General features: G+C 50.1%; 1 protein-coding gene across 2 annotated transcripts in view; it reads left to right on the top strand.

Annotated features, from left to right (window-relative positions):
• The window catches only part of PLA2G4E (phospholipase A2 group IVE), a 42,477-nt gene that overhangs the window by 2,788 nt on the left and 26,973 nt on the right, over nt 1–12,716 (top strand). For both annotated transcript variants that reach the window (XM_027083997.1, XM_027083998.1), the window contains exons 2-3: nt 3,712–3,784; nt 9,354–9,490. In XM_027083997.1, the coding sequence (XP_026939798.1) occupies nt 3,712–3,784; nt 9,354–9,490 (210 nt within the window). The remainder of the gene's footprint in view (nt 1–3,711; nt 3,785–9,353; nt 9,491–12,716) is intronic.

The following is a 12,716-nucleotide window of genomic DNA, read 5'->3' as shown; positions in this document are numbered from 1 at the left end:
CTGGGCCCAAGACCCGAGTCCCATGTTCCCACTGCCTTCCTCTCCGCACCGCCCCTCTGGGCTGTCTCTCAAACCCTCCAGGCTCTGGCTCCCTGCTGGCAGATGTAAGAGTGCTTTGCAGAGTGCTTTGCAATTGGGTGTCTTCTGCAAATTCCTGGGCTAAAGGTGTAATCTGAGGCTCCAGAATGACCACAAAGGAGCCATCCATGGCTGCTAGAAAGTGAGAGCTTCTCCAAGTACCCTTACAGTTCTGACGTGCTCTGTCTGTTTAAAACAGAGAGAGGTGATGAAATGTGTCAGAAGAGCACTGTAAATAGAAGGACTGCCAGAGTGTGGGGATTATTTGGGGGCTTTGGGGGAATGAAGGGAGAAAAGAAGACTCTGCCGGGAAAATAGATTTTCAGAGGACAAGACCAAGCACGAGGAGATCAGGGTAAGCAGCACCTGTCTTCGTGTTTGCCCACGGTCGCTTTCAAGTAAGGTGACAGTATAATTGTGGTTGTGAACGTGGGCTTAAGAATTAGAATTGGATTCAAACTCAGTTTCCTTTGATTCTAGCTGAGTGCCTGAAGTCAAAGGACTTCGGCTCAGATTCTCTATCTGTAAAGCAAGGCTAATAGTAAGATAAAATATAGAGATTATATACACAACACTTAGCATTTGGAAGACACTCAGCAGATGGTAGCTGTGTTGTTAATGGGGCTGAGTTAGAGTAGAAAGAAATGGTCAGCCTCGTTGGAAGGTATCGTGTTAGATGACAGCAGAGAGCTTTTCCTGGAAGGCAGGGAGACCTCAAGTGAGGTCCTGCGGGAAGCTGTAGATGCTCATTCTCTCCCAGCGAAGACACACGGGAGCTGGGCAGGGCCAAGGGCAGCCCCTCCTGGAGGCAGGAGAAGACCTATGATGGCCAAGAGGATCGTGACCCTGGGTTCAGAGACATGAGGAGTGACCCCTGCCTGGGCTGAGTCCTCAGGCAGCTCCCCTCTTGTAGCCCTCTAGCTGCCTTCTGAGAAAATGGGCCAGGGGGAACAGGTTTCACCAGAATTGCTCTCCTGGATGAAAGCTGACTCCTGCCTCCTCACCAGATCAAACCAGGACACACGCTCTGCCCAGGTGGGGAGTGAGAATGACGAGCCCACATGCCCAGAGGCTGAGCCGTATTTCCAGAACCAAAAGAGAAGCAGTGTTGTGACCTTTGGCCCAGTTACAAAGCTCAAAAGGCAATCCCATTAGAGCAAGTTATTGACCATGAATATATTCAACATTTCAGAGTTAATCTCACAGAAGGAATCCTCAGGCCTGTATGTGTCTGCCAGTGTGGCTTTTGTTCCGATTGTGAGGCAGTTGTTGGGGAGAGAGGAGGAAGAAGCCCTAAAACTGACGTATGTATCTATCTCAGGGACTAAGCAACTGTCTTCCCAGCCGTCGTCCTATTGTTCCTGGTCAGAATTAAGCCCCGAAGAGGCTGGAAGGACAGCCATCAAAATAACAGTTCTCATGACAAGGAAAAAAAAATTTTAACTATGTGTGATGATGGATAACTAAACTTCTTGTGGTAATCATCTGGCAATACTAAATACATATATCAAATCATTATGCTGTATACCTCAACCTTATACAATGTTATACGTCAATTATTTCTTAACTTTTAAAAAGATGGCAATACCTCTATTATAAAGGTTTTATGAGGATTAGAAACTATAAGAGAAGTGTCTAGCAAATAGTAATGTTACCAAATGCAAGTCCGTGGACCCGATGCACAGTGAGGCCAAACAATACCAAAACGTCGGAGTTTGGAGCGGAGGAAAGTTTATTGCAGGGCCATGCAAGGAGACTGGTGGCTCATGCCTTAAAAATTCCCAAACTCCCTGAAAGCTTTCAGCGAAGCCCTTTTATAAGAAAGGTGAAGGAGGGGCATGGTTAGTTGTTGCAGACTTCTCGGTGTCCGAGCCTTTGTTCTTGAGGTCAGGTCACAGTCAGGTCACGATGTTCCTGTAAACCTCCACCAAAACAAATGTTATTCTCTCTTCTGACAAGAAAGGGCAAGGTCCCAAGGCTCAACTTTTGCCCTCTGAGGTCCAGCCTCTGGTAAGTGGAGGGGGTCCCTACGTGGGCTGGTTCCCTGCCTGGGAGTATTGGACCAGCCTCCAGTCTGGGTCCTCGCGCCAGTGCCCAGGCCTGGCTGAGGAGGCAGATCTCAGCTGGCGGTGTCCTCAGGGCAAGATCCCCAGACCCTGCACAGATCTCATCACTGAGGAAGCCAGGCACCCAGGAACCAGCTGGCCCTCGGGCTCCTCAGGCCACCCAAACAGGGGTGGGTCCCACGGCCTGTGACCCATGGAGACCCCGCCGCCATTAGGTCGCAGAGGCGGGGACTGCGGAGAGGTTCACTGCTGCTTCGTGGCCTGGGCCCGGCCAGTGGGTGGCCATGGCAAGGGCTCTGGAGCTCTGCGAGACCCAGCACCCAGCCTGTCCCCCAGGAGCCCAGCTCACCCGCTGGCCTGAGGCTGGAGGGCCCTGGGGAGAAGGCCGCTGTCCACCTCCACTGCACTCTCTGCCCCAGGACCCCCGTGAGGCTGACTGAGTGGAACCTCTAACCCCTGAGCTCAGGGTCTCGCACTAAGGGTCGGTGCCTGCCCTGCCCCGCTCTGCCCCGCCCCTACTGCAGTACGTGTTCAGTAGATGCTATTACAAATAGTATTATCTCTGATAACCGCCAAGGCAGATGAACTATCTGTGGGCAGTCTGAGTTGAAAATAAAAATAATTATAAATAGTGACCTTTTCTGAGTGGTGGCATTATGGGGACTTTTTTCCTTCATACTCTCATGTTTTTCCCTAAATCCCAATGTTATATTGTTTTTAATTTTTATTTATTTTTTTGTCTGTGTTGCGTCTTCGTTGCTGCACACGGGCTTTTTCTAGTTGTGGCGAGCGGGGGCTGCTCTTCGTTGCAGTGCGCAGGCTTCTCACTGCCATGGCTTCTGTTGTTGTGGAGCATGGGCTCTAGGCGCCCAGGCTTCAGTAATTGCAGCACACGGGCTTCAGTAGTTGGGGCTCACAGGCTGTAGAGCGCAGGCTCGGTAGTTGTGGCGCATGGGCTTAGTTGCTCCACGGCATGTGGGATCTTCCCGGACCAGGGCTCGAACCTGTGTCCCCTGCATTGGCAGGCAGATTTTTAACCACTGCGCCACCAGGGAAGTCCCCCAATATTATTTTAAATACAGAAGAATTGCATCTTCTTGGAAGGGTAGAAAGTGATTCTAGTAACATGGAGTGGACGATGTGGAGTAAAGGATTCCAGTTCAGAGGCCTCTATAAATGTCGTTGGGTGGGTTGGAGGAGTCCGATGGTGTCTGCCATGGGCGTGGGCTGGGAGTGGACAGTAAAAAGACTTGTCTAAGCCTGGGTAAAATGCTCAGGAAAAGGGCTTCCAATTCCCAGATCCAAACAAGCAAGACAGGGACGGAACAGGCATGAAGCTGTCCCTCTTCCCGGGTGTGCTGGCTCAGAGTGGGGTGAGGACAAAGCCCCTCACGTCCATAGCCTCAGGCCGCCTGGGGACCAGAAGCAGCCTCCAGAGCCCAGAAACACCGATGGACAGTGGGGAGGTTTCTTGAGCCTGGGCAGTGGGAGCCTGTGCTGCTCTCTCCGTCAAGACCACCTGCCACAATCGCCCAAAGAGTGAGTCCACTGTCCTCTCAATCCACAGGAGGAGCTGTCTCCATGCCACCTGCTGACAGTGAGGGTCATCCGGATGAAAAACGTCCAACAGGCTGACGTGGGTAAGTATCCCCCTCCCTCTTCCCTCCTTCTTCTCTGCATCTGGGGCCAGGATGGAGACAGGCCCCGGGGGAGAAATGGTCAGGTGTGGCTGTGTGTGCGTGCGCGCGCGCATGAGTGTGTGTGTGTGTGTGTGTGTGTGTGTGCACGCTCTATGTTCAAGTTGTATTACAGACTTTGGGGTTTGTATCATTTTCCCAGGCCTCTCCCTCTAGCTGCACCCTTGGCATGACCGGCCCCTGCATTCGGCCTCCTCCAACGGCTCACTTCGCTCTCTCCTCCCCACTCTCCCCTCCCTAGGATCCGTTCCAGGAGTAGCTTCTCCCACACTGGGCACTCCTTGTCTCTGCATGAGTTTACGGCCTGTTAGGGGTGGCAGGGAAGGAAGGGCCCTTGAGTACCATGGAGCCAGCTGCCGGCCAGCCCCAGTGCCCTTCTCAGGACCTGGATCTCAAACGGGTTCTACAGTGCATGCCGGGTGCCCCATAGCGCCGAGTTCCTCAGTTCAGGCCATGGATGTGGTTTGACTCACCAGGGCTCTTTGTGCAGTGTCTTCTTGCAACTTTAATGTCCCTTTCATCCCAGCCCCTGCTGCATTCCGAGACCACGGGGGCCCAGGGAAGTCTTTGGCTTCAGGAAGAAATGAAGGCATCTGGGTGGGCAGAACAAAAGCCCCTCCCTATGCTGCCCTCATCTCCCCCCACCCCATCCAGTGAGGAAGCTTGGCCCTCAAGGAGGAGAAAGCTCTGTGTCAAGGCCCATGGCTGAGGGGGTCCCCACTCACTGGTGACCACACAGGAATCGCCCAAGGGCTCCAGTTTCCCCAAAGCTCTGTTATACTGCCCTCACCCCAGGATTCAATTAGCCTGGGAGAGCCGTGATACATGGGGAGGTGTCTATGCCCAAAGCAATTATAGAGTAGTAATAGAGGACGGCATTCTCATCTTGTCACCACAGAATTTAGAACTGGAGGACACTGAAAGCTGGGAGTAGCTGAGGAAAGCTGCTTTGAGCGGACAGGGTGTGAGCATCCAGAGGCCTGGGGAGCCCAGTCTGAGGGAGAGGAGCTGCGTCCCCCCGAGCCCCTGCTGGGGGCCAGCTGGGGCCAGACATCCAAACATCATTCATCTTCCGCACAACCTGAAGGCAGGGCTGTGGGGCCCATTTCGCACATTGAGGATTAATTGCCGAAAGCAGAATCAGTGTTTGATGCCAGGTCTGGACCGCTGGGGGTTAAGGGAGACAAGCCAGGAGGAGGAGGTCAGGGCCGTTCAGAGGGTTGACAGGAATCTAAGTGATGGGCACCTGAGCTCTTGAGGAAGGGATTGCATGACTTCCCGAGGGCTTATATGCAGATGGTGCAGGAGCACAGGTGGGAGAGGCTGACAGACCTTCCGGGAAGCTGTCGCTGCAACACTGCAGTGTAAGGATGAGTGTGGAGGGTGGAGGAAGGAGGGCCCTGGAGCCCCAGAGAGAACAAAGGGATCAGGCAGCATTCAGACTGGGCCCCTGGGAGGGTGAGTGTCCAGAGCCCATGCCGGGGGAGCAATTGCAGCCAGCATCATTTGGGGCCTGGCTCTGTCACAAGGCCAGCCAGAGGGCCACGGACTTCTTGGGCTTCTCGGGACCTCTCAGGCCACCAGTGAGTGACCTGAGGGGCCTGGAAGTGTCCGCTGGACCCAGGACCTGCCTGCCTCTTCTGCCTTTCCTGCCGTGCCAGCGTGGGTTATCAGACACCTCAGCCCATTTCCCTCAGGGACGGCCACAGCTCTCGCATGCCGGCAGCTGCCTCGCCTGCCTCAGCTCCTCTGGAGGCGTATCTGTCCCAGCCCTGTGTGTCATGCGGGCCTCACACTCGCACGGCGTGCCTACACCTGTGCGCTCAGACCTTCCCCCGCGTCCAGGGCCCTTCCTTTTGTCTTCTCCCTGCTACACCCGTCACCTACAAGCCCTAGAGGAGGGGGTGGGATGGGGAACAGGAACCAGAGAAACAGGCTGAGGTCTGCTCCACCACCCTCCTCTCCCCCTTCCCCCCACACGCCTCTGGCACACAGGCTGCCCTTCGGGGACACCCTGGCCCCTTTGGGAACCCCTTTTTATGTTTTCCTCGTTTCCCTAAAGAACAGCGTCCGGGGGCAGCCATGGTGTCTGGGGGTGTCAGCAGCCCAGGTCACGTGTCTGGATCCACAGTTGTCACAGGCTGGGATCTGTTGCTGCCTCACCTGGGTTGAGTCTATCCTAACCTCTTGCAGGTCCTGGGTTACCCTTGCCCCACATTGTGCCTTCCAGCTTGGATCAAAAACAAGCTCCTCTCTGGTTCAGTCCTGTAATGAGTGCCTGAGTTTCTAAGATTTCCAGGAGGCTGAAAGGGATGAGATTCAGGGATGAGATTCAGGGGTGACTGCCCCATCAAGGAGCACACCACCCAGCCCTGCACCAGAGCTGGGAGAAAATCAGCCCGGAAATCTCCCCGCTGTCAAGAGTTTTTACTCCTCTTGGGAAAATAAACTCAAACCAGCACTCCCAGGGGGTGTGAGGCAGGTGTCTCTAAGGTATTAGGAAGACAATGTTCTTGACATCTATAGAGATCATTGAGTCATCTTGGCCACCCACATTCTGGGAAAAGAGACATGTCATTCTGATGACCAAGCCCTCTGTCACTTCATGAAGAACAAGGATTAGAACCTATCTGTGCTTAGGAAATTCCCTGAAGTCCCTGAAATTCTCAGAATTGGGTCATCCTTGCTTAACCACTCTTCATTGCCAGCTCGATGGTCACTGCCTTACAGTCAGTTCATTATGCCTATGCCCCAGATCGTCATCTGGGTCCAGCGGCTACCTCATCATCCCTCCTTCCCCAGGATTATCCCCTCTTGGGCTTCACTCTCCTTCCCAACCTTGTTGGGGAGGAGGTGGAACGGCTCCCTACGAAAGGACTGGGAAATAAATTAATGCTTGACATGTGGGTGTCTGATCAATCCTGGCTCTTCCAGGAGTCTTTTTATCTTAATTAGAGATTTAAGCCTTCGGCCAAAATACCTGAAACTTTATTTAGTGGATTTAATGGGACAATTTTAGGCATGGACTGATGATAGGAAAGGGATGTTAGAGGGAAATGGGCCTTTACAGGGTCCTTCAAATCATGCTAAGCAAGTGAGTGTAGGCCTGGTGGGTCCCTGCCTGCAGGCTCCTTGTGTACAGGAGGCAGACCAGCAGGAGGTGCCCCAGAGCCCAGGAAAAGCCAAGGGAGGGGTCCAGGAGGACTAAGCAGGTCCCCAGGGAGTCTCTCTCTGAGCAGAGCCATTAAACGTGCCTATCTATATCTGTGGTGACTCAGCCCAGAATTTCTTGGGTACTGATACAGCCCAATAGCAGGAAGTTGGGCTTTTCTATCATTCATTTATTCAACAAATATCTAGCGGTGCCAACATGGGTTTCCTGAGCTTCCCAGGGTGCAGTGGGAGGTGGAGACAGATGCACCGACCTGCCATTGCAGTGAACTGTAGCCAGTGCTCCATCGGGAGGAGAGCAGAGGACCCTGGGCTACAAGGGGCACCTGGCCCAGACTTGGAGGTTCAGACGAGGCTTCCAGAGGAGGTCTCTTCTGCAACCTGAAGGGGCTAACCAAGGAAGGGTGGCGTGAAGGAGGAACAGAAGGGTGTTCATTGCAAGATGGCATGGCCTTTGAGACCTACAAGGGACTGGGTTTGGCTGGAGTCTGGAGTGTGAGTGGTGGCACGTGTGTGAGTGTTTACGTGCGTGCATGTGTGCACGCACCTCTGTGTGCGTGTGTGTGTGTGTGTGTGTGTGTGTTTGGGGGCAGGGAAGGGGCTGGGGTGGTAGGGAAGATGGAAAGATGAAGCTGAGGCTGGGGAAGTGGGAGGGGCATCCATGCTGAATGGGTGGGACTCCTTTCTGAAGGCATATGGGAGCCGCTAAAGGATCTTAAACTGGAGAGTGACATGGTCAGATGGGACAAGAGCCCTCTGGTTTCTCTAAAGAGAAAAGATCAGGGTGGGGCAGGACAGAAGACAGGGCATCCATTGGGGCAGTGGCAGCAGAGATGAAGGTGGCTTGTACCAAGGCAGTGGCCATGCAAGTAGGGAGAAGTGGACAGGCTGGAGAGCTCCAAGGAGTTAAGTCGACTCAAGGTGAGAGTCAAGGGCGATATTTGGTGTCTAGTCAGGACACCTGAGTTGACGGTGAGGAAGAACAGGTTGGGTGTGGAAAGAAAGATAGGGATGATGTCATCATTTTCTTTTGATTCTGTTGGGTTTGGGTCATTCTTTGTGTTTGGATTAATGATGATTATGACATTTAAAGGACAGGGTCATCTCACCTCTATTCAGTGGGAGGAAGGCCATGAATTCCAATTCATTGAATGGTGAGCCCTCACAGATTAACCAGACAGCGGGGATGAAATCAGAAACTAGGGATGCTTGTGATGCAAGCCATGGTTATTAAGTCTGATAAAGTTCTCAGTATAGAGACAATATAGGACTAAGTCAGTCTGGGGAGTGGGTCACCTCTGGTTCCACTCTCACAGGACATTATTAATTATAATTAGGAGGTAGTTTGGATGAGTCTCGCATCCCTGCCCAGCTTTACTATCTAGAAGACTCTCTGACACTGGAAACTGTATTGACGGTTCCCGTTCTCTATGAATTGGGTGGGTACCCTGGGAATGACCGAAGAAGAGTGACAAGGGCAATCGTGGCACCTCTTCCTCCCTCCTACCAGGTAGAATGGAGGGAAGGAGCTGGGCTGGGCTGCCATTTTTCACTGTATGCCTTCTGCTGCTCCAAACAGAAGACCCAGGAAGCCTTCTTTCACTTCAGGAGGGCCTGTTGAGGTCACAGCCTTTGTCCTTCTCCAGAGCACTTACAGCATCATCACAGTTGCGTTGTTATTTCAAATGAAAAATAGAGTATGTGGTCTTAGATGTGAGGGTTTCTTGGGTCACACACCCCATGTGGGGAGACCAGCAGAGATATGAAAAGCCCATCGGGGTGTATCTGAGACGTTAGTCATGTGTGGATGGTAGTCCCGGCCCCTAGATCCTGCTGAATAGCTTGTTCCACTCAAGCCCTTCCCCGCTGGGGCCCTCTAGGCTGACTCCCAGCCGATGGTGTCCCTTCTAATCCTTGCTGCTCCTCAGCTCAGAGGAAGAGCTGGGCCCTACTGTGGTTTCCCTGGTGCCCTGGGCTAAGGCAAGAGATAAACTGGACCCTTGGGGGCTAGTCCTCCAGATCTTCCCCTGGCAGAGGGAAAACTGTGCAACTGTACCTTGTCCCAAACCAACAGGTGTTTGCTCAGAGAGCCAGGGTGCTGCTGAGAAGAGCCAGAGGCCATCTGTGTCCACGAGAACAGTCAGTGGGACCTGGGTCCCCTCTGTGAAACCTCTAGCCTGCAGTCCATGACCTTCTCAGGGTTCTGGGACAAAGGTCTCTGGAGAGTCAGAGCCATGAGTCGGGAGGGGACCAGAAGCTGGCTTCTGCCTCCACACTCTCTCCTCTCTGGACCTGGGTTGACTCCTCACCCTCCCCTCCCACCCTTGTCTTCCTCGGACAGTAAGCCAGACAGACTGCTTTGTGAGCCTCTGGCTGCCCACAAGCTCTCCTAAGAGGCTGAGGACTAGGACCATCTCCAACTGCCGAAACCCAGAGTGGAATGAAAGCTTCAAGTTCCAGATCCAGACCCGGGTGAAGGTGAGACGTGGGGGACAGCACCTGCCTGCCCTGCTTGCTATTCCCCTCCTTCCCTGCTTGTCCTTCTCTTTGATCATGTGCCCTTCTTATGACTATTTGTTTTTCTTTCTTTTTTTAAATTAATTTTTATTGGAGTACACTTGCTTTACAATGTTGTGTTAGTTTCTTGCTGTACAGCAAAGTGAATCAGTTATACGTATACACATATCCCCTCTTTTTTAGATTTCCTTCCCACTTAGGTCACCACAGAGCACTTGAGTAGAGTTCCCTGTGCTATACAGTAGGTTCTCATTAATTATCTATTTTATCTATAGTAGTGTATATATGTCAGTCCCAATTTCCCATTTCATCCCACCCGCCTTTCCCCCTTAGTAACCATAAGTTTTTTCTCTACATCTGTGACTCTATTTTTTCTTTGCAAATAAGTTCATCTCTACTGTTTTTCTAGATTCCACGTATGAGTGATAGTAAATGATATTTGTTTTTCTCTTTGACTTCACTCTGTTTGACAGTTTCTAGGTCCATCCGCATCTCTGCATATGGCACTATTTCATTCCTTTTTATGGCTGAGTAATATTCCATTGTATATATGTACCACATCTTTTTTATCCATTCCTCTGTCGATGGACATTTAGGCTGTTTCCATGTCCTGGCTATCATAAATAGTGCTGCAATGAACATTGGGGTGAATGCATCCTTTCGAATTATAGTTTTCTCTGGATATATACCTAGGAATGGGATTGCTAGGTCATATAGTAGCTCTATTTTTAGTTTTTTAAAGAACCTCCATACTGTTCTCCATAGTGGCTGTACCAATTCACATTCCCACCAACAGTGTAGGAGGGTTCCCCTTTCTCCACACCCTCTCCAACATTTATTGTTTGTAGACTTTTTGATGATGGCTATTCCGACTGGTGTGAAATGATACCTCATTGCAGTTTTGATTTGCATTTCTCTAATAATTAGTGATGTTGAGCACTTTTTCGTGTGCTTTTTGGCCATCTCTATGTCTTCTTTGGAGAAATGTCTATTTAGATCTTCTGCCCATTTTTTGATTGGGTTGTTTAGTTTTTCAGTTTTTTTTTTTGGTTTTTTTCTTTTTTTTTTTTTATTGAGCTGCATGAGCAGTTGGTATATTTTGGAGATTAATCCCTTGTCAATTGCTTCATTTGCAAATATTTTCTCCCATTCTGAAGGTTGTATTTTCGTTTTATTTATGGTTTCCTTTGCTGTGCAAAAGGTTTTAAGTTTAATTAGGCCCCATTTGTTTATTTTTGTTTTTATATTCATTACTCTAGGTGGTGGATTGAAAAATATCTTGCTGTGATTTATGTCAGAGAATGTTCTGCCTACATTTTCCTCCAAGAGTTTTATAGTATCCAGACTTAGGTCTTTAATCCATTTTGAGTTTATTTTTGTGTATGGTGTTAGGGAGTGTTCTAACTTCATTCTTTTGCATGTAGCTGTCCAGTTGTCCCAGCCCCAGTTATTGAAGAGACTGTCTTTTCTCCATTGTATATTCTTGCCTCTTTTGTCATAGATTAGGTGGCCATAAGTGCATGGGTTTATCTCTGGACTTTCTATCCTGTTCCATTGATCTATATTTCTGTTTTTGTGCCAGTACCATACTGTTTTGATTACTGTGACTTTGTAGTATAATGACTATTTGTATTTTTTTAAATAAATTTATTTATTTATTTATTATTTTGGCTTCATTTGGTCCTCGTTGCTGTGTGCAGGCTTTCTCTAGTTGCAGCGAGTGGGGGCTACACTTCATTATGGTGTGCAGGCTTCTCATTGTGGTGGTTTCTCTTGTTGCAGAGCATGGGCTCTAGGCATGCAGACTTCAGTAGTTGTGGCACGTGGGCTCAGTGGTTGTGGCTTGCGGGCTCTGGAGTGCAGGCTCAGTAGTTGCGGCACACGGGCTTAACTGCTCCATGGCATGTGGGATCTTCTCAGACCAGGGATCGAACCTGTGTCCCCTGCATTGGGAGGCAGATTCTTAACCACTGCATCACCGGGGAAGTCCCTATTTGTCTTTCTTTCTACCGACTTCTTGTCCTCCTATCGACCTATCTATCTCCCCACTCACCCACTCCTTCCTTCTGCCTGTCTCACGCTTGTCCCTCTAGCATACTTATCCTTCTATCCTCTTTCCTGTCTCTCTTGTCCTACCTAATTGTCACTGGAACTGGATGTCTCCTGCCCCAAAATAGAGTGTGTTTCCAGTATCTTCCAGAACATACTCCAAGCAGGAGCATATAGAGAAGAGCCATTCTACTCACTAGGCCCAAGACCAGTCTAATTCCGGCCAGAGGGCTTTCTCTATCTTAAATCCTTTTTAGATGGCTTTATTATTTCGAATTCGTTGGGTGTGTGTTCTTCATTTGTTGAGTTGCTGTTTCATGGTATTTGTCTTCTTCAGATATACGGTGACTCTAAGTTGAGCTCACATCTCCTGAGGGAGAATCCTCTCTTGAACATCCTGAGTTGCGACAGCTTCATCAGGGTGGCCTTAAGACAAGCTTGGCCTCATCATGGAGGCATCAAACCCAGTCTTGAGGCATTTGAGGCTTGACAGCTCCATCAAGCTTACTGCTTTCATATTTTAGGGATGCTTCTCCGTTCCGAGTTAATGACTTATCCTTTTTGTTTTCAAGAAGGGCTTTATATTTATTGTTTTAAAAATATCTTTTCTATCATATATATAGTTTTTGGTGAGAAAGGGGGATTTCAGTTTGGGCTCGGCCTACCATCTTGAAAACAGAATTCGTGTTTCTTTTGTCTGAAGATCTATGGGGCTGCTGGGTTGGTTCAGGGACACACCTGGTTTCTAGTCATTACAAAGTCAACAGATCTCATTCAGCTGGGAACCCCCAGAACCACCTCATGCCCACTAGATAGGAACCAAAGAGGCAAACCCAGCCCCAACCTACATCTCTCAGGATCCTTGGAAAAAGTGGCCTCAGAGGCTAATCCATGTCACCTAAAATCATTGACCTTAGAGTTCAGCCAGACGACAGGGTAACTGCTCCATCCTTGACATACAGCTTTGGGACCATCCATGAGACCTCTTTAGGGGCTGATGAGCCAAAGGATAGAGTTCCAATACGTCATCCCAACCCAATCAAACCCTCTATAATCTTTGCCACATCACTCCCCTGGAGTGTGAAGATGTTAGCTTCCCTTAGCTCGGTTTTCTAGTGCCAAAGAAACTGTCTTCAGC

The sequence above is a fragment of the Aethalodelphis obliquidens genome, unplaced genomic scaffold (assembly GCF_003676395.1).
Source record: "Aethalodelphis obliquidens isolate GAN/ISIS:26980383/991018 unplaced genomic scaffold, ASM367639v1 scaffold51, whole genome shotgun sequence".
Classification (NCBI taxonomy): Eukaryota; Metazoa; Chordata; class Mammalia; order Artiodactyla; family Delphinidae; genus Aethalodelphis; species Aethalodelphis obliquidens.
Note: the sequence above shows the minus strand (reverse complement) of the source record. Positions and strands in the feature narration are given on the sequence as shown.